The sequence below is a fragment of the Anabas testudineus genome, chromosome 22 (assembly GCF_900324465.2).
Source record: "Anabas testudineus chromosome 22, fAnaTes1.2, whole genome shotgun sequence".
In the NCBI taxonomy this organism is placed as follows: Eukaryota; Metazoa; Chordata; class Actinopteri; order Anabantiformes; family Anabantidae; genus Anabas; species Anabas testudineus.
In genome coordinates this window covers 5,190,272-5,211,438 of record NC_046630.1, presented here as the reverse complement: position 1 = coordinate 5,211,438, position 21,167 = coordinate 5,190,272, and the positions used below count along the sequence as shown (strand labels likewise).

Here is a 21,167-nt window from a genome sequence, read left to right as displayed (position 1 = left end):
CATCTTGATAACATATTGACCTCTACAGATATTTGGTGCATGATTCAACGCATTAATGGGGAAAATTAACACTTTGTTTTAAATCTTTTAGTCCATTTAGTCTCAAAGAAAGTTTGAAAAACGAAAGCTTGTCAAGTATCCTCCACTGGAACGTAGTAATGTAACATTCTCTGCAGCTTTTTAAATTTTTTATCTGTAAACAGGCCGTCGCCCGCCAACGGGCTGACGGCTGGTTTGGCAAAAATTTACATTTAGGTATGAAAGGGTGTGAAAGAGGAGAGAAAGCAGGGTGGAAACAGAATTCATCTTCAGTTCCATGTATAACTTTGTGATATGAGTGATTCCCTGAGACTAACACGACTTGATGCTTTTCATATTGTTCTGTATGTCCATTTCAGTCAGGCCCAGGCATAGACCTTTTAAAAAACAAATTCTCCACTGCAAAGACACCACTGTGTGTCTCAGACACCTAAAATACAGTACTGAACTCACATGCCTCACATTTAAAGTAATGGAAAAACTACATGAATACACTTCCTTCTTTCTATTTGCACAATGCAGGACACTGAAACCCAATTTACATTTCCCTTCTTTCCCTTCTTTTTCCTCATACTGAGCTCTGACAGAGCTTCTCAGCTTGGGATCCAGCTCTGAGGTGAGGTCTGTTTCGAGCTCGAGAAGCTTCCTGAATTCCTGTTGGCGTTCTGGGTGGAGGTGAGGCGGGAGTCGAAGCTGAGGTCCAGGCAATCCGCGTCCATCAGTTCATTGCGAATGATTGAGTCCATGTCACACTCTAGGCTGCCGTTGAACACGTCCAGGTCCAGATCAGCGGGAAAGCGGTCCTGGCCGGACAAACCAGAGCCGAGCTGCATAGAGGCGTTCTTGCAGGGAGACTTCAGATGCGGCTGCTTGGCGTCGGGGTGGCAAGCATTGTTGTCAGAGGATGACAAGCCAGCTTGCCAACCAGACACTGAAGAGCTTTGGGCCGGACTTGCACTGGCGTGGTTCACCAACATGTGGTCTTTGCGCAGCAGTATGGCATTTCGACGAGAGTTCTGCAGGGCTATGGCGGTGCTGGCCTGCGACATCAGCGGGTCGGACTGAGTGAGCATGACATTGCTGTGGCTGTGCGAGTCCAGGCTGAGCAGATCCTGCAGGGTCTGGTGGTCACTGAAGTGTGAGATGTAGGAGAAGGTGGTCTGCTTGTTCTCTTGGATGGTCTGCATTGGCGACTGGCGCAGGCTTGTGATGGACGGCGGGCTGAAAAGAGGGTTTGGCCCGTAGCTGCCAGACGGGCTACCCAGACTGCTTCCTGCGCAGCTGAAGGTAAACACTGAGCTCCCCTGACTGTTGGCTCCGTCATCTTCCTCTCCAGGAGGAGGTTGCTGGGATGCTGTTAAGCTGATATTGTCTAAAAGGTCGTCCATCAGGTTGTCAGAGAGCCCGTCGTTGAGGTTCATGGTACCCGCCAGGTCAGAGAGCCCTGTGGGCCCTGTGGATGGAGACATACTACTGGGGCTGGAGTACAGCATTGGGGAGAGAGGAGAGTCATCATCCGGCACCTCATCCAGCTCCAGGTTGGCCAGGATCGGGGACAGACGACCGCTGAGCGTGCTGGCGTTTGAATTGGTCCGGGAACGGAAGTCTGTCCAGGCATCCAGCTCGTCACTGCTGCGAGAGGTGGGACTTCCTGTCCATTTGGAGAGACTGGAGGAGCTCTCAGAGCTGCCGTCTTGAGCAGCCTGCAGTGACGCTTTCTTCTTGGTGGCGCGTCCTCTGGCTCCTTTGATGTACTTACTGTTGTCCATTGATACAGCACGTCGCCTGGGAGCTTTGCCTCCTTTGCCACCTTCAGGGTTGACCATCCACCAGGAACTTTTCCCTGTTCCTTCATTCTGGACTTTTACAAAACGACTATGCAGGGAGAGATTGTGTCGGATGGAATTCTGCAATAAAATGAAAGAAAACTATTTACTGTAATATAAACGCATCTGTCGAAACATGGTTTATTGAGGGGGTTGAGAAACGACATTACACATTAGTCATGAGGAAACTTACTCATGTAATTATCTGAACTGTTCAGTAGAAGTAATTGTATAAACTTTGTCTGGGAAATAACCCTGATGATTACCATCCAAACTCGGCCTTAATGACCAATTCTTTAACCAAAGGTTTAATATTTGTTTTATCAGTTGTATTGTTACAGATGGAGCTGAATAACAACTAAACATTCAGTTCATTGTGAGCTTCCTCCTCTTTCCTACAACAGAAAACTGACGGTTTTATCTCGTTAAACTATTAAAACCAAGCACAGTGAAGCGTTCTGCAGCGTCTTCCAAGAGACGTTTCTTCTACACACCTCACAGTCTGACCTATTTCTAGCTGCTCTGAAAGGTGTACTTGATTTCCCTGGAGATGTTCCCAACCATGTACGAAATTAAACAGCTGGAGCCTGCGTGACCACCCCGCACTAAGACACACTGCAGTCACAGAAAGAGAAACTCTGCAGTGAGGCCAACATCACTGGGAAAGTGTCCAGCATAATTCTCTTAAGCTTGAATTAAGTTGAGTTAACTGAGGTCTTATTTAAATCCGTCTCTCAGAAGATTAAAGTAATGAAACACAAAACAAGCTCAGCACAAACAAACAGCTGCACAGGTCCTAAACTATATGGTCCAGTAAAATAAGGTGTGGAGGTGGATTCTCTCATAAATGATAATTAAGACGTTCTCCTCTGTGTGCAATAAGCTGCTGACATCAAACTTCCAGTAAAAACGTCCTTCAAAGCCAACTAAAATACCAGGTCACCTAGCACGCCGTCATTACTTAAAACAATAAAGCACGTGTGACTCATAAATCTCAGGTTCCTAATCACTCTTAGTTTCCAATTTTCACCCATCTGAAGTTGGTTTCTGGCTTTTATCAAACTGTGAAAACCAACAATGTTTTTGCTCCTCTCTCTCTCTCAGTAGTTTCAGACTTACTAGGTAAGGATCATTTTGAAGCCAAAGCTTGCAGCTGGTTAGTTTAGCATAGCATCAAATCCTGGAGGAAGCAGCAACAACTAGCCATCAAGCACCGTTTCCAGTGTTTGTGCAAAGCTAAGCTAACCAGCTGCAGGCTGCGTCTCCATATTTATTATACATATGCATTCAACAAAGGAGCTCTGTGGCACAGAGGAATAACATATACCAGGCTTCACCCTCATTCATGCTGCTGTTTGGTTTTCACCAAATCCTGCATATTTTCCTCTCACTTCACATCAGCTGAGTTTCTAAGCAGAAGGTTGGACTGATAATTAAAAGTAGATAAATCCCAGTTTGTTTGATGAAGAGCGCCAAAAAGATGAAGAGCCCGCGCTAAATGTCACAGCAGTGCAGGTGTTAATAAAACACACTGGAGAACGCAGCTCCTGGTGTTTGGTTTTGATTTTCTTCAATCTTCATCCACCAGCATTTGTATCTGGATGTTTTCAGTATCTGGATTTTTCTCCAGAGGTTGATAAATAAGTAAAAGATTTTGCTGCAGACACATCCTCATTAGATTTCTCCTAAAACAACAGTCTGTGAGAAATACAGGTACAGGACGCACATTTTAACACCGGTTCCACTAATGCCAGTGCTACAGTGACTTTAGGCAAATATGCTTTAAACACCACTTTACCAGTTGTTTTCTAATGTGGTCTATGAATACATTTACTTTATTTATTGAATTTGAGCTTTACTTTTATCACAGAATCAAACAGCTTCTGGTTAACTTTGCATTAATGTTAGTGCTTTGGTTTTCAAGATGTGAACTATGATTTCTCTACTTAAACGATTAGAGACCAACTACAGACCTCATCACACATTTTCCATTATCAGTCACTGCAAACTGAATATTTTTGGGTCGTTAGTTTGACAAAACACAACTGGGAAACTGGTGCAAATTAGTGTTTTCACTCTTTTCACTTTCATCAAATAAGAATAGCTGTAAAAATTATTCCAAGTTGAACCCTACTAGTGATCCCCATATAATAGTTACCTCAACGTATGGGACAAATTAGATTATATATCATGCACAAAAGATATACATTGTGCCTGTAGTTCATCATCACTGACGACATTTACATTTGAAATTGATAAAGAAAGTGTATTTTGTGGATCTGTCATGATCAAAACTGTTTAACTTGAAAATTGGTTCCACATATCCCTTTGATTTGAGGACTGACAAATCAAAAAGAACATTTTTTATAGGCTTATTTCTAAATAACAGTATCTGATATTCCATTTGTGAACAGCGTATAACGGCTAAAAAGACCCACGCAGAGAAAACCAACCCGTTTAACAACACGATTAACAACAACCAGTGGACACAATAACAACAACACCTGTCTAGTTCAATCATCTAATGCAATCCAACACAAGAGCCCTGCAATAAATAAACCTTCAAACCTCTGGGACTCGTCATTTCTGGTCGACTGTCAGACTCATTTGTGAGTTCATACGTTGTAGTGTTGTCGTATTATTATTAATATTATTATTGCACTGTGCTGCAGCAGTCAGATAAAACAGCTGCACAATACAACCCTAAAAAATGACCCCTTTGAACTAATAAAGTGTTAAAAGCTTTTGCAGAGGAGCTGCAGCAATAGAAGTAGTAGTAGTAGTCGTAGTAGTAGTGCCTTGTGTGCGCATGTAGGATCTGGTGTGCCATTTGCAGGTACTGGTACATACAGTACTGACCCATACAGCGTTTTAAAAGACAAATCACAAAGAGCAAACTCCTGCCTTCCCCTCCCCCCATGCAGTCACAGCAGCCCTGCAGCACCCTTTGAGCAAAGCCTCGTTCCGAGCGGGGACTGGAGCGACGCCAGTTTAGCCAGAGCCAGATCCAAAGAGAAACACTGAGCTTCTCTCACACTGCTACACATTGACCTACATAATTTATAGTCAGCTGATTGATTCTTGTGCCCGGGCCACATGAAAGGACAGCGTGGCACCCGGCCGTCCTGAGCCCCTGGCCGGTCGTCCATATAGGAAGCTCAATATTTACTTTGGAGTCACAACAAAGAGGAAATTTCAAATCATATCCACATGTTCGAGCTACAAAGCACCACATCACTGAATCTGTTCACATCCTGTTTTTTTGTTTTGTTGTGGTTGTGAGACGTACTGCGGGTCTGGATTTCCAACCCTGTATTCCAGCTGAGCTGGGGACATTTTTAGTCCAAGCAGATGACCAACCATAAGCTGACAGCTGAATGTCACACGGCTACAAGCATCTCCAAGGAAATGCTGATGTCAGCACTTCCAAAACCTTAACATTAACCCTTTCCAGTGCAGGCACATATCTGCTGGATGCATGCGGTGGTAAACATGAATGAAAACAGGCCATGAGAGCCCAGAGTGACATGATGAGGTTTGGAAAGTAGCTACAAGCTCCACAGCGAGTGCAGGTTGTTCACAAATAAACTCCCTGGAATGGGTCTGAATCCCACTTCCACAGTTGTGCAGGATTACAAACCTATTTCCAGAGTTTTTCTACCCCCCCAATCTAAATCCTGCAAAGCTCAAAGCTTTCATCAGACTTGATTCCATGACAGATGAATTGGTTTTCCAGACAGAACTAATCCTTAAAATCAAACAGAAGGGCCCCACTGAAGCTTGTAAGAAGCCCCTGTGCTGCAGCGTGAGCAGTTTGTCTGAAAGTGAAATTAACTTTGCATTGCCAGTTTTGATTCTCAGCTCCCATATCTGCTGCCTTGTTTTCGCTTGATTATTGCTTACTATGGTTTTTTTTTGCTGGTGCAGAACTAATAGTGCGTGTAATTTGATGCACATACTATTACAAGTGGATCATAATATTTTGACAGCAGCTTGGGTCATAAGTTATTTAACACCATGTGCTAGTCAGGCAGACACATATTCAATTCAGTGTCCAATGTGCTGCAGATTTCCTCCACTGAAACCCAACTAGGACTTAAACTGATGCTGGTGGTGTCTGCAAATAACATAATCTCTGCACCTTCACCTCCAACTGTGTGCATTGTGTGTTTACATGACCACAACAGGGTCTTTGTTGTGATGACAGCTCCAGCGTGTCACCTGCTCACCTTCCAGCCAGCAGAGCTGTTGCTGTCGCCTTTGTCCTTGAAATATGGCACAGACCTCACCATCCAGTCATAGATTTGGGACAAGGTCAGCCTCTTCTCCGGGGCGCTCTCGATGGCCTGGGTAATGAGGTCTGCATAGGAGTAGTTACCCCAGGCGTTCCTGCGGGCGGAGGACTTCCTCAGCTGCTGAGAGGCAGAGCCACCCTGAGCCGCGGAGGGCGTCTGTGCGGAGGACGGAGAGCCGTCTGCGCTCTCCTCCCTGCAGGCGCCGCGCTGGACCTCCACCGGCTGCGAGGTGGAGCCGCGGCTGCTGCTCGGCTCCCGGGCTTTAACAGCATCACCGCGGTCCGTCTGAGCAGCGCTGCCCTCCGCGCAGCCCCCCTCATCATCCTCTTCTTCGGGGATTACGTCAGCGTCATTAGTCCCGGGCTTGCCCGCACCGGACTCCGGTCGGGGCAGAGGCCAAGTGCAGGACCGTGGCCGCTTCTGGGGCTCGAAATCCGGGTCTATCTCCACGTTTGACGGCGGCTCGTCGCCGCTGCGCTGCGCCTCAGCCATGTTAATCGCAATGTTTGAGCACAAAGGGTTATAAAATCAGTCGGGACGCATTCCATCAATGTCGTGTGAGGGCTTCAGGGACTCTTCGTGTACCGTGCAACTATCCGAGCTGCAGTCCGGTCCCAGCACGTGTCCGTCTCTCCGTCGTCTTATCCGCGGCGCACGGCGCTCGTCGGGCTGCCCAGCACTAACAAAACATCGCCTTTTCCCGTGCACAGCCCACACCCCGGCCCGACGTGCATTGCAATTTCGCGAAATGTGGAGGTTACGGATGGCGAGGATCCGCGGTCCAGACGACGTTCCTCTGCAAGCGCCCGCGTCCTGCGCCGCGATCAGGCGACGTGCACGCCGACGGCAAGCGACTCCATCTAATGCCACCACATCAGCTTTATCATTCCGTGCACAGCTGCCATCTTGACCATTTCCTTTCCCAACTTCTTTATCATCCGTGCAGAGAGCTGCCAGCCGCCCGAGCTGTGCGCTGCAGTCCAGATACCATCAAGGCGGAGATTGGGTTCTCAAGGCCCTGCAGCTCCTCTGTAAAAAAAAAAATAAAAGAGGGAGAGAGACAGAGAGAGAGCTACTGGGGAAATGAGGCGAGCTGGAAATCCGCCATCTGAAGAGCCAAGACGAAATAAAGATGCATCTCTGGCATCTTCAGCGGCCCAGCACGGTGTCCTCCGTGTGGCCAGCAGCCTGCAAACACACTTCATTCAGTCCGGGGGAGCTGCTGCTGCTGCGGTTGGCGCAAAAGCTCCAACTCCAAGAGGAGGGGACACACACACACACACACACACACACACACACACACACACACACACACACACACACACACACACACACACACACACACACACACACACACACACACACACACACACACACACACACACACACACACACCTCCTGCCCCCTGGACTGCGCTGAAATTAAAGTGACAGCATGGACATGTCTGCAGAACACTGACATCACTCCCCCTCCTCCTCCTCCTCCAGCCAGATTTACACAGAACACCAAAAACACCATCATAATAATAATATTCTGTATTATATAAAACAATATATTGAATTTACTGTGATTTGTAGCAGACATAAAAATATAATTTGGTTTGTCACAAATTCCTGCTGTTCTCCAGTTCTTACCTGAAACCAGCTTCTTACCACTGAAGACCCCCCAGGTCAGGTCCTCAGTACCAAGTCTAGCACACACTGCATCACAAATAGTCAATTCTAACACTGATTATGTTTTTGTTTCTACATAAATATTGAGTTTATATGTTTTTAAACACATATAGTGATGTATGCATATTTCCATTTTTAATCAACATGATGGGCAAAACGTGCATGTAGTGTATTGTCTGTAGTAGTATTCTTAATATATTAAATTCAACCACACTCTCCAACCCTATGTTAAAGTACAAGCTACAGTACTAATATGTCACATTAAAAGATTTTAAAGAAAATGATGCCGCAGACAACAAACTCTTTACATTAACATCAAATAACATTATTTAAATTAATCATTCACAATTAAACAAACATATCTTCAGTTATGAAGGAACAGTGGCTTATTTAGGGTGATTTCAACTCTGTTGGTTAATTTAATTATTACAGTACTTTCAAGTTTTAAAGCTGCTGAATTTTATGAGTGACACAAAACTTAGTTTTTCCCAACACAACCTCAGATCTCACTAAATAACAAACCACCAAGTGTCTGTATCAATAACACTTTTGTTTGCAGAGGAGATAAGTTTTCTCACTCCCACACAGTACATCTTTGTTTCTGTAAGGCAGAGAGTACTACTGAGTACTAAATGAAATAGGTAGTTATCAACCAACACTGATGGTTATTTATGAAGCGTAAATAAAAATACACCGTCCTGGAAGTAAAATGTGAATTACAGCATTTCCTGTGATTCATGTCTTAAATAAAAATAATAGATAAGAGCTAAGATATTTCCACATAAGTTATCCAGAATGCAGCTTCAGATGCCCCAAACACATGCGCTTTCACTATATTTAGATTTCTATATAACTCACTGAGATGTATTATCAAAACCGCTGCGTATCTATGAGGAGATCCGATTAAAATGTCCCTTAAATCTTCACAAAAGTCCATTAGGCAAAAGTCATCCAGCTTTTTTTCTCCTCCCCTCAGAGATTTATAGAAGTAAATACAGTTGGACCCCTTCATGATGCTGAGTTAAAAGCAATATACCAACCTAAAGTTCATCTTAAGAATGATCTGTAAAGTGCAATGTTGCAATAAAATGATAAAAAAAGGCCTTAAGATATGAATAAATATTCTGTGTACAACATTTGCACATATACTGTTCAGTCCCGTCCGGTTTGTGCTGGATAAGATGAGTAGGAGTAGTGCTCAGTCTGGACCGTTTTTGGCAGCGTATAGACGTTGGGTAACATGTTCGACTTTTCCCAAATGTTAAACCTGCGATTTTGTGCTTCTGTCCCCTTCCAGCCAATATTCTTCTGTCTGCATTTCTGTGAGTCGAGACACTGTCCTCTGGAAGGCAAATTTTTCCTCTTCTCCACTGAAGATGGACAGAGTGCTGGCTTCTTCCTGGAAATTCAATTAACACCGATTAGTGAAGCCTTGTGGCAAAAAAAATTACATGTTTATGTTCACATTTTATCATACATATCATCTCTACAATATTTCCTTTGGACTAATTTCACAATTTTCAGTTTTCAAAGATGCAGTTTTGGCAAGATTCACAGTTTTTTTTAATGCTACAGAGTCATTATCCTCTCCAAAACCATCTCCATGTGAAACCTGGACACATATCGAAACAAATGCAAATGTCACCTGGAAATCACTCAGGCGAAAACTGATTTTATAGGAACAGTTACCTTTGATGCTACTCAACACAGTAGATTACAGATTACAGATTACAGATTACAATATCAGTACTGTGTAGAGCATAATGAATGAAAATGATGATTTCATTATTTTCCTTTACCACTAAATCACAATGAACTGCTCATCTGTAACATTTTTTTCTACCTTTACCGATCATGTTTGCTCCAGTTTGTCTGTTAATTAGTTATGTAGTAGAATATCATCATCATCAAAACATAACAAGAGAATTTAATCTTCTACCTTTACTGATCATACAGAGGTTTACACCTGCACAAAACGAAGACTGAGTAGTAGAGCATTTATTCGGTGCATGCACAATGTGGACTGAGTCGCTTTCCAATCTTACTCATCAGTGTCAGTTTAAATGATATTTACGACTGAAGGTGCACGGCCAACCTGAAAAACTGGTTTAGCTGTGAAAACAGAGTCGCAGAGCTCTCACCCTTTTCAGCCCCAGATCGTCCATCAGAATGTGGCTCTCGTCATGACTGTGATCACCGTCGTGCACAAAAATATCCTCGAGAGGGTGGGCCGCAAGAATCACCACACGCACCTGAAATAAGATAAAAAAATAATCCTGAACAAACAGCTGAAGTCTGGTATTTAACTGAAAGCCAAGCGTGCATGTGAATGGGAGTACCTTGTGCTCATAAAGGGCATCCACGAGTGTTATGAGGCGCCTGGCTTGAGTTTTCTTGTTCAGGGTGAGCAGAGGAATGTGTCGAATAAAGACTGTGTCAAACAGCCTGGCTATCTCCAGATAGTCACTGGCTCCTAAAGGCTGAAACATGGTGTAAACCAGACTTTTAATTAAAATCACACTTTACTTTAAAATGTCTTTTCTTTTAGCAGGATTGTTCAAACCTGTTGAACTTCCTTTTTACAAAAGTTCAGTGTCTTTGCTCACAAACTTTAAAATAAGCAAGAATCTTATTTGTGTAATGAAAGAATGAATCAGCAGTCAAGCAAGTCGTTCAAAAAAAAAAAAAAAAAAAAAAGAATAAATAAAAAAAGATATATACACACACACATCCGCTGCAGGAACATATGGTCACAGACGGAGGATTATAGATAGAGACTTACTCTATCACATAGTTCCTCAAACGTACAGTCTGCAATGGTCCCACAGGCTTTGTTCAGACGGACTTTCCTGTTATGAACATTTAGAAGTCTGGGTCGTGTTACTGTGGAGGAAAACGGTAAATTAAGTACATATATTTATGTAAACAGGTACAATTTCTGTGATAAAACAAGCACAGAGGTAAAAAATTCTAATGTGAGCTGCTGAATTAAGTCAAACATCACTTTTAAGTCCACTCACTGTCATTCTGCTTAAAAGCCAGCTCGTCAAACATCTTGTCTAGAGTCACTTCTACGTCAGGCTCAGTGGAGCTGCAGCGAAACCAACAAAGCAACGTTAAAAAAAAACAGAACATGCACACAAAGAGACAAATTTTGTCAGCATTTTATGGAGTCCTAACAGAAAGTAGAGTTTTCCAGCAGACGGTTTGTTCCTCATGCGATAATCTATCCCAGAATCCAGGCGAAGAGTTTGGCAATGTTTCTGTTGAGGCAATTTTTGTGAGAGACAAACATCAGAGGTCATTAAAATACAAAGTAAAGAAATGTTTTTATATGTTTGTCATAACAACAGCACTTGTTTTATTTTTATTTACGTACCTGCAATACGGCAATAAAAGGCACAAAGTTCACTCTCTGCAGTCCGTTTTTATACAAGTCTGAGGCAAAAGAGCAAAAACAATGGTCTTATTTTGCCTTACTTTTATTTGCATTGTTGGTAAACGTAATAACATTTGGAATAATGCAGATTCATACCAGATTTAAATTTAATGATTTCTTTTTAGCAACTTTTAATACCCATAATGGCAATTAAACACAATTTAATCATCACAACATTTAATATCACAAGTTTTGCTCATAAATTCTGTGTCACAGCTCACCCTCAGGGGGACGATTAGAAGTGGCCACGACAACAACACCATTTAGAAACAGATTCTCAAAAAGCTGTTTGAGGATCATGGCATCAGCAATGTCTGTGACCTGGAATACCCGTAATAAATAAATTAACTCTGGTCAAACCATAACAGCAGCACTGCTGAAGTTAGCTGCTGTAGATAATAAAATTATAAAGGTACAAAAACAACACCCCATCATGGAGAGAAATAAAATTACCTGAAACTCATCGAAGCACAGAAGACAAGTCTCTTCACTGATCTCCTCAGCAACTGGAGCAATGGGGTCATAGGACTTGGCCATTTTTCCTGCTTTTCTTTTTGGCATACTCTGTTTTAGCCGATGGATCCCTAAGACAAACAAACCAACAACAGCTCGGTAGTTTACAAGTATAAATACATACACACAAATACAGTTAAATTTAAACTTAAATGCACAATCTCTGCCCTTTTTGCTGTTTGTAACAGCTCATAAAATGTCAATAAGTACAACTTTTTATATTTTCTGTGTAATCTTTCTGCATATATCTGATGATCCATTTATCAATTATTTATCAAACAAAAATACTTGTGTATATTTAACAAAAGACAGGTGGTGCCTTAAATGGAAAAAAACTGAAACAACCACAGTGTTGCAAACTTTGAACATTACCTGTAAAGTGTTGTATTGAAAACAAAACTTTGTATTAAACTGTAAATAGGAAATAAAACTAAGTTCATCACCACTGTAAAAGGATAAGGTTCATCTGCAGTCTGTTGGACAAGTATATGGTTGGTTACAGTATATGGTTTTCTTGATATCTAAATTGTTATGTATTATGTAAAACTTTATTTTAGATTTTTCTGTAGGGCTAGGCTTGATGCTAATCACTTGATTTTAAACATTAGAGAAACATAGAGACAGTGTCGCCCCCTGCAGGTAGCAATTATGCCTTAAAGACAAACAGCTTGTATTAGCCATATATAAAAAAAAAAAGGTCAGACAGAGACAAAAACATGAACAGCATAATCTTTACACACTAACAAAGACACAAACACATCTTAAGATCTCACAATGTGGATGTATAGCATCTACAAATAAAAGAAAATCATTTATTTATTGTACCTTGTTTTCCTTCTCAGTGTAGCACACCTTCCACTTTTTTATCTTGCTACAGAGAACTGTAATATAGGTTCATATTTTGATAAATACAGAGCCCATTGTTTCTTTATGTAGCAGAGAAAGAACACTGAGGTGATTAGCATGTCTGGCACCCGTCCTCACATACTATAACTACTGACAGTGAATTATACTTACTTTTATGCACGTCCAACATAAATCCATGGAAATGAACCCTCTTTTTCTTTTCTGTCTCCACATATGAATAAAACATGTCCATAACCATAGTTTTTCCTGTGCCTGTAACAATAAAAACAACGTGTGTCAGGAACAAATCAATATATAAAACACAATATTATCAGAAAACAGTGTACAACTCTGTATTCCTTACCAACATCACCGTAGATGTAGTAGCCTTTTGGAGCTTTGGGTTTTGTGAAAAACTGAAATATACAGCATAAGAAGACAACAACAAAAGTCAGATGGAGACGATTTGGGTGTTATAATGACTTTAGACAACCCTGTAAAATGAAAACAGCAACTTTAATTACTCAAACAGGTCCAGGACTTGTATTTCCACCATGTGCCTCCTGATTCTTCATATATATATATATATATATATATATATATATATATATATATATATATAGTTTTTTTTTTCTGTCTTTAAATTGAGTAACTAAGTATCCCTGCAAAATATAAAACATGTGAGTGGAGAAAATAATGGTTGACACTACCTAGTTATTTATCAAACCATTTAGCAAATAATCAGTTGTGCCTGAATGATTTATCACATTTCTTTTATCTGTATATATGCACCTTTAAGTATTTATAGTACAATATTATATAATATAGTTTTGGGTCAAAGTCAGATGTGCAAGTTGGTTCAGGACTCTTCGACTTTGACTTTTCCATCCAAGATTAATGTTTAAAACGTGATGCTGAGGTGTTTCTGTCTACCTTGGAGAAGATGGAGGTCGGCGTGTTGCTGTATCCTCTCAGTGTTTTGTGCAGCTGGTCCAGTTTCTGCAGCACCGCTTTCTGATGCTCGTCCTCCCGCAGCGTCCCGTCTCTGATCAGCCCGGTGTAGTGATCCAGAGGGCCGCTGAACCGGGCGGCGCTGCCGCCGCTCTCCTCCACCGCCTGGTGGGTTTCCACGGAGTAACCTGAGTATTATAATACCACAAATCACAACGGCACTTTTTCACCTCTATCACCTCAAATTTTTACAAATACGAGCTTATACTTTAAAGAATGATGCGTAAAGTTATGGGACCAGAGGTTGGGAAACAATACAAGTCTGCCGACAGCTCACAGGGTGGAATAAAACCAGCGGAAACAGCAAGGTAAGTGAATAAAGTGAAGTGGCCCAAATTATTATCACAGTTTTACTGAGAGAAGAAGTAATTTAGCTGCTTTACGATGACTTTAAAGTAAAGCTACGTCGACTTTTAAGGAATAATTAACGCTTCCACCACCGGTCAGCTGCTGTTTACAACTTCACCCACCACAGGGCCGAATCAAAAAGTTATCTCACCTCGTCTGAAAAGCTCCGTTAACGATTTTAGCAGGTTTTTAGAGGAAAATTGCTCCGTAAATAAAAACCTAGCGCCCAATGAAGCTGAGGGTGACATCTTTAAAGACAGCGGTACGCGCGCCGCCATCTTGGTTTCAAATGTGATCAACGTAACTTTATTAACAAACCCTCAAGCAGACAAAAGCGTTTCCCTCTCTGAGCCTGCAGAGGGCGACACTTCTCTCAGTTCTGTATTTGGTATTTATTAATTTAACATTTATTTTCTTAACATTTATAAACAATAAATAAATATCCTGGTAAGATCTCACACACACACAGCGTTATGATAATATTATAATAATCAGCGTGGTAATAAAAATGTGTTGACATTGTGGGAAATATATAATACATTTCAAAATGTCTTACATAGATAAACAAATATGTTTTTTAGAATAGTGGTAGCTATCAAAACTGTTTAATCTTTACTTTAGCTGCTACTTTATTTGCTGATTTATCTTTTTATTTATAAGTTATTCTACACCAAGTTTGATAACATTAATTGTCAAGCAAATATACATGCAACTATTTTTCTGATTGCAGCTTTTCCAGTGTGAAAACTTAATAATATATTATTTGTGACAAGCATGGTTCATTAGACATTTCTCTCGTATTTTATGGATGAAAAAACATTATAATCGTTTTAATTTTACCTTGATTTATTGCATGGAACAAAAGATAATTATGAAAATACGCCACATTTCAAGGTAGCATTTTGAGATAACTTGTTTTGTCTGATCAACAGCCAAAAAACAAAATATCAAGTGCTAGAAATAATTAATATACATCAATATAGGCTATTTAATAAAAATTTTAAAATTGGGATTAAAAGGGACCAATTATTGATACTGTTCTTTTTAAAACAACTACAAATGAGGCTGTCATGTCATGCTGCCATTGTATGTTTATTTTCTGCATCGCTGGGATTGTTTCTTGCATATTTATGGTTGTCATGTGTCTCGTGCCATTTTATTTCTATTTGTGGTCATTTTCTGTCTCTTCAGGATGATTTTGTGAATTCTGTGTGTGTTTGGGGGTATTTCTTATCTCTGTGATTGTTTTGTGTGAATTTGTGGTCATTATGTGTCTTTTTATACATTTTATAAATAAACTGTTTGTGGTCATGTCATTTTTGTGATTTCCTAGCAAGAAATATTAATACTTACTTTGACTCAATGTATATAACAAAAAAACAAAGAACTGCAGTTTGAAAAGCCAGAACCAGCAAATATTTGGTATTTTATTCTAAAAATGTTTTAGCACATTTTAGCGTTCTTAACTATGTCTTTATAAATGTTTTAGGCTTATTTAAGATTTCATGCATGCTGTTGTTGTATATCTATGTATTTCATGTTGTCTGATATTGTGATGCTGCCATTATTGCTATGTCTCCTCTGAGTAAGAGGTTGCTACTGTAACCTCAGTGGGATTTTACCTGATTAGAAATGGGTCTAAAAATACAAAATCATCAGTCTATTGTCAGATATTCTCATTATTATTAACAGCAGAAAGTCCAGCCTCAGTCTAATTTTACCTCCACGGCACTGAGCCGGAGTTTCAGACAAAACATGGCAAACGTCCGTCAGGGTGTTACAGGGCTTACAGGCTTGTTGCCATGACAACAGAGGAGCCGTTCTCCCTCTCTCACATTAGTGCACACGCATACACGCACACGCACTGTCACTCGCTCTCTGTCTGTCTCTGTTGTACACACACACACACACACACACACACACACACACATATATACAGTATTACAGTGGAATCCGCCTTGCTTTGAGATCTGTGCTCTGCTATTGGAGGCAGGAAAAATACAGCACGGAGCGTAGGGATACTCCACATCTCCACATCTGTTTTGGATGGTGAGTGCCTGCTGACTGGTTATTGTTTGTTTACATACTGTTTCCGTTAATAAATCTGCTAAAATAAAAATACATTTCCTACATTTAAACAGCAGTTTCTCATCCTGGTTAGCTCTGCTGCATGGAAGATGTTTGGTTTAATGTAGCTGCTTCTTTTTTTTTTTTAAAGATTAGGGTGGAAGCTGTCATCGTAATGGTAATTCATAGCTGGGTAGCCATGGTGAAGTCAATTTCCCCCTCCCTGTGCCACTGCTGAATGCATTAGTCTAATGAGATGTCTGCAGCCTGTGTGCTGAGCAGCAGCAGCAGCAGCAGTAGCAGTAGTGTGTTAACCAAACAGGACAAGGAAAAACCCACATAGAGCAAGAACAAAATGGCTTTCCCTGCATTGTGAGAGATTTGGCTTTATAGCCACCCACTAGGCTTCTGGGATTTAAGACAAAAGACAAAGCTCTTGGGCATTCACAATAGGAGAAAGCAGGTAATAGACACCCCCTCCCTCTCTTGCTCAGGTTTATTGGTGTGTTATCAGTGCAGGATGGAGGTGCTGTTTCCACCACAGCTCTTGCATGACTGCCTTTTGTGTTGTTTGATTATTATGGTGCTGTGCTGAATGCTGCTTCTCTCACTGCACTGCATCAGCTGAGGATTCTGCAGTCTGTTAGTGTTTGTATGTTGCTGTTGTACATCTTTGCCAAGCCATTATGCTTCCTCTGTGGTTCCTCTAAGTGGATGCTAATGCTGCTCTCTGATATGTAGCTGCTGAGAAGGAGGATTACTGTGCAAGTAAAGTCAATGTTTTATGTATTTCCTACTGCTCAATCTCAACCGTTGTTTCCTTTGTCTCCAGCTCCAAATGAGTGTACCTGCAACCACGGCACAGAAATCAGACGGCAACAACGGTGAAATGCAATCAGCTGCAGTGGCTCCCTCCTTCATCCCCAGCCAGTCTGGGAAGATACAGGGCAGGAAGAGAGGGAGACCCCCGCTCCGCAATGTCGCCAAGATGGATTTTCCTAACCGTTACCCCGAGTCGCTCCCACCACTCAAAGTGCCAAAGAAGAGGGGGAGAAAACCGGGCTTCAAGGTCAGCCAGATGGGGTGTGTGGTGTGTTGATGCAGCGTGTTTAAAAATGCATGTGTACACAGAAAGATAGACACACAGGCTCCATGCCTTTGTAGGACCCCAGTGTAACTAAGAGACATCTGGCTTTGGTCTACTGTATTATCAGCATTGAATATTAAACTACTACTTCTAAAAGTGGAATTTTATAATAAATAAGTCTATTTCATATTCAGAAATACATACAAAATTATTCTGCAGCACAAAAACTACACCTTTAAACAAGTTTGGTATCTTGATTATTCCATCACCCCCCGCGCTGCATCATTTATTATGCATAAATAAATGATATGCATGAAATAAAATGCAAAAACATCTTCTTCTGCAGCTCAAACCCAGGATGGTGATGACACCGTTGGCTATTTCTCCACCCAGCAGCACCCCTGAGCCTGATATGAGCTCCATTCCTCAGGATGCTGCCACCATCCCCCACTCTGCCACGCCCCAGGTGCTCACAGGTAGGGACTTAAAACATTCTGAATGCCATGTAAGATGCACTCATTTCCTTTTTTGTTTGTAATCCAGATGTTTCTACTGTTATTTCCTGTTTCAGTCTGTATCTACATCAACAAACAGGCCAACACAGGCCCCAACCTTGATAGAAAGAAGATCCAGCAGCTCCCTGATCACTTCGGACCCGACAGGCCTTCCGTTGTGCTGCAGCAGGCCGTCCAAGGCTGCATCGACAGCGCCTTCCAGCAGAAAACAGTGTTCACTCTACTCACGCAAGGCTACGGGGGAGAAAAAATATCAGGTGTTGTACAACGACCCCCTTCAGGTGTTGCTCTCTGTTTGTTTAATACCCTTTAACACATTTCTTAGCACTTTACCTGAGGTGGAACTGAGAAAAAAATAATCATTTGTAAAGGTTTAAAGACCTAATTTGTGACAAATCGCATCCAAACTGTGCTGCGTTGTTTCAAGTGGTCCCCTGTTTTGCTCTTGCAGCCACATTTGATGGGAAGCAGCACCTTCTGAGCCTCCCCGTAGTGAACAGCATTGACTATGTGCTTCGTTTTCTGAAGAAACTCTGTCGCAGCTTGCACTGTGAAAACCTCTTCAGTGATCAACCCATTACCCAGCACAGTAGTGGCTCCTACCAGTCAGATGGTACTAAATTTGGACTCTTTAGTAGAAGCTTCTAGGCAGACGTAAGCAAGTTATTTGAGCTCATTCTGACTTTAATCTTGCCTTTAGCTGAAACATCCATGGCCGAGGACTACCATTTAGACCAATCAGACGGCAAACGCTACTCCGTGGACCCTGGTGATTCTGCTTTCAGCTCCATAAGCTCATCCTACTCACCAAAGTCCTCCTACGGGTTTCGTTCATCACAGCAGTTCTCCAACGGCTCAGCCTCAATGAGCATGTGCAGGCAGTCGTCCACCAGCCCAAACACATTCCCAGAGAGCAACAGGACAGGTGAGAGGTCATCACACAGGTCACTTTTATTTACCCAGAGATGCAGAAGTAAAACTCGTTTGTCCTTCCACTAGGTTATAATGCTTCTCCAGAGTCCCAGGAGTCCAAGGCTCCACCCAATAAAGACCCATCCACCTGGTCTGTGGAAGATGTGGTCTGGTTCATCAGGGATGCAGACCCCCAGGCTCTTGGCCCCCATGCGGACATCTTTAGAAAACATGTAAGTTCGTTTCTAACTCCTATTGCCTTGATACGGCTGATTTAATTGGCCACATCAAACATCCAGTTGAAATCACCCTGACTGGTCAGATTATTTCTTCCTGATTTGACACTGACGCAGATTTTTTTCTGCTTCTCTCAGGAGATAGATGGAAATGCCTTGTTACTACTAAAGAGCGACATGATCATGAAGTACCTCGGACTGAAGCTGGGACCGGCCCTGAAGCTTTGCTACCACATCGACAAACTAAAGCAGACTAAGTTCTGAAAACCTCTACACTATATCCCCCACCTCGAATCCAACAGTACATTAGAGAAGGGTCATGTGTGGGGAGCCCAGGTCTGTGACCCAATAAGAAGAAAGCCACAATTTAAGCTACAGAAGTAACTGTACTGTAACTTATGTGTAAAAATATGACATAAGTGAAACAAAATTTATAACAAATAGACACAACAAATGCATATTCATGTAGGACTAGGCAGATATAACTTTATCTTCAGTCTTTTTTGAAACATTATTCAACATTAAGGTGCTAAAACGTGGAATTATCATAGGGTCAGAACAGGATACAACTTAACGCTGACATTAGAGGGCTAACGTAAATGTTAGCATCTCCAGCATCACCTGCATTTTCTGAGATGTCAACCAGGTTGTATTTTTTAAAGTAAATTAACATAGTATTTCTTTACAGCTAACACACTATCAGAAAGAATATTTAGTTATTTTTATACCTGACAAAGAAAGTTACACTACAATGGGAATGATTTGTAGACACAATATTTATTATAAATCACCTTTCAATTCAATATGATTGACTTTTCAGCAAACAGAGTTGCATACAGAGCAATATTATCAGTCATTTATTTCAAGTTGTGGTATATTTTCTCTCTTTTAGCTCTGTGTTTGGTCTCCACCATCTCCTGAGGGAAACATCCCTCCTTTTAGCTACATGCACTGAGCCACTAGTAGCTAACCCAGTACCTGTCTGCTGTTTGGTGTTTGGGCAGGTATTCTGCAGGGGGTTGCAGTACAGTGTGGCCAAAAATGGTGCTGTGAGGGCGGTGAGAGTTAACCAAAACAGTAGAGATGGGGGCTGGACATAAACAATGAGCTCAGATGAATGTGGCGACGGGTGCTACATAATTCTCTGTAGGTTAATCATCACAAACGTCTCCCAGTGCACAGAATAAAGGGGAACAGTCAAAGTAACATCCTGCGACCCCTCTCTTTTCCACTTTTGCACTTGCAGACCTGGAGTCCCCAAATGTCTCTCTCTTTCTCGTCTTACTAACTATATCTACTTTTGACACAGATGATTTTGAATCAAAAACCCTTCAGGTTGTGGAATGCATTCTTGATACACATGATAACAAAATGTAATCAGTAAAAGACGGCCACTAAGAAAATATTTCCTCTCACAATATAGTATCATGAGCAGCATCTGTCTCCGTTATGCGGTTTAATCCTAAGGCCCTATTTATATTCATAATCTGACTGGAAATATATAACAGAAAACACTTTATACCTTAAGACTACTATCACCTTGTCAAATCTCACTATAGGATCATGTTTACTTGTGAAGCTGAAAACATATCTATAACTGTACTGGAAAATTAAATACTACATTGCTTTTTGATCGAGAGATTTAGAAAAATCATTTTGATACTATTTTTTCACATTACTGTATAACAAAAAACGAGTAATGTTCCCATTGGATTTGTCATTGTTTTTTTATTTTAATTTAATATTAAAAAACAGTATAAATGAAACAAAACTGACAGACGGTAGCTCTCCTGTTAGCATTGTGAAAGTGATATATTTATGTTTCAATAGGCAAGGTTGTTACACGCCAATATTCTCCACAGGCTCTTCATGTATGTATATTTACTTTTTTTAAATTCATATGTTTCTATGTTTTTATCAAGCATCAGTGTTGATACAAGTTGTTAAAACACACCAGGCACTTAAATGTTACATTGAGAAAACCTAAACCGGCCATGTAAATGGGTAAATAATATAATATTGCTTTTGTATGCCACTTTTGGTGTGCAGTATGCATCCTTTTTTAATCAATTAATCTTTGTAAGTGAATGCTGCTGTAATGATATTACATGTAAGCCATGCCTAGTGAGATCAAGCTAAGGTTTTTTTTATTTTATTTTGAAAAACATGACTAAGAGCTTTAGAGAAAGCTGAGTGGATCAGTACTCTATGCTGGTGCTAAAAAAACATCTATGTATTTAACTGTTTGCTTTTGTGTTTGTGAGGTGTAAAGGAACTCTTATGTGTATACTGTACTGTATGTGAGTATTAAATTAAGAATAATCAGAGTTGTGTGTGTGAGATAAAGCTTTTATTTCACT

General features: G+C 41.1%; 3 protein-coding genes across 5 annotated transcripts; 1 reads left to right on the top strand and 2 right to left on the bottom strand.

The window, feature by feature from the left end:
* Window positions 1-612: 612 nt before the first annotated feature.
* foxo3a (forkhead box O3A) lies at window positions 613-7,490 on the bottom strand. Its single transcript, XM_026339421.1, has 2 exons — window positions 6,095-7,490; window positions 613-1,946 (listed from the first exon to the last, which is right to left on the bottom strand). Exons 1-2 carry the CDS (start codon window positions 6,650-6,652, stop codon window positions 633-635), a joined length of 1,872 nt encoding a protein of 623 aa, XP_026195206.1. The 5' UTR covers window positions 6,653-7,490; the 3' UTR covers window positions 613-632.
* Window positions 7,491-8,089: 599 nt separating this feature from the next.
* Window positions 8,090-14,280, bottom strand: afg1la (AFG1 like ATPase a). Its single transcript, XM_026339473.1, has 13 exons — window positions 14,142-14,280; window positions 13,565-13,770; window positions 12,996-13,047; window positions 12,803-12,904; window positions 11,726-11,856; window positions 11,494-11,593; window positions 11,213-11,271; window positions 11,014-11,096; window positions 10,854-10,924; window positions 10,616-10,716; window positions 10,173-10,313; window positions 9,975-10,085; window positions 8,090-9,232 (listed from the first exon to the last, which is right to left on the bottom strand). Exons 1-13 carry the CDS (start codon window positions 14,266-14,268, stop codon window positions 9,095-9,097), a joined length of 1,422 nt encoding a protein of 473 aa, XP_026195258.1. The 5' UTR covers window positions 14,269-14,280; the 3' UTR covers window positions 8,090-9,094.
* LOC113148012 (sex comb on midleg-like protein 4) lies at window positions 13,782-21,092 on the top strand. 3 transcript variants are annotated; one of them, XM_026339456.1, is made up of 8 exons: window positions 13,782-13,950; window positions 16,890-17,126; window positions 17,491-17,620; window positions 17,716-17,940; window positions 18,111-18,272; window positions 18,360-18,584; window positions 18,659-18,804; window positions 18,946-21,092. In XM_026339456.1, exons 2-8 carry the CDS (start codon window positions 16,896-16,898, stop codon window positions 19,069-19,071), a joined length of 1,245 nt encoding a protein of 414 aa, XP_026195241.1. In that variant the 5' UTR covers window positions 13,782-13,950; window positions 16,890-16,895; the 3' UTR covers window positions 19,072-21,092. The 3 variants fall into 3 exon arrangements, with proteins under 3 accessions (XP_026195241.1, XP_026195242.1, XP_026195240.1); XM_026339457.1 differs by lacking the exon at window positions 13,782-13,950 and adding an exon at window positions 15,924-16,039 and having other exon boundaries at window positions 17,716-17,916; XM_026339455.1 differs by lacking the exon at window positions 13,782-13,950 and adding an exon at window positions 15,924-16,039.
* The last annotated feature ends 75 nt before the right edge of the window (window positions 21,093-21,167 follow it).

Excerpts from the sequence above, each read along its gene's own strand:
- foxo3a (XM_026339421.1), bottom strand. The coding sequence starts at position 6,652 with ATGGCTGAGGCGCAGCGCAGCGGCGACGAGCCGCCGTCAAACGTGGAG. Across the intron at positions 1,947-6,094 it reads ACAGCTCTGCTGGCTGGAAG|AATTCCATCCGACACAATCT; the intron begins GTGAGCAGGTGA and ends ATTTTATTGCAG.
- afg1la (XM_026339473.1), bottom strand. The coding sequence starts at position 14,268 with ATGGCGGCGCGCGTACCGCTGTCTTTAAAGATGTCACCCTCAGCTTCA. Across the intron at positions 11,097-11,212 it reads CTTTTATTGCCGTATTGCAG|AAACATTGCCAAACTCTTCG; the intron begins GTACGTAAATAA and ends TTGCCTCAACAG. Across the intron at positions 9,233-9,974 it reads ACGATCTGGGGCTGAAAAGG|GAAGAAGCCAGCACTCTGTC; the intron begins GTGAGAGCTCTG and ends TTGAATTTCCAG.
- LOC113148012 (XM_026339455.1), top strand. Across the intron at positions 18,585-18,658 it reads CCCAGAGAGCAACAGGACAG|GTTATAATGCTTCTCCAGAG; the intron begins GTGAGAGGTCAT and ends TCCTTCCACTAG. Across the intron at positions 18,805-18,945 it reads CGGACATCTTTAGAAAACAT|GAGATAGATGGAAATGCCTT; the intron begins GTAAGTTCGTTT and ends TGCTTCTCTCAG.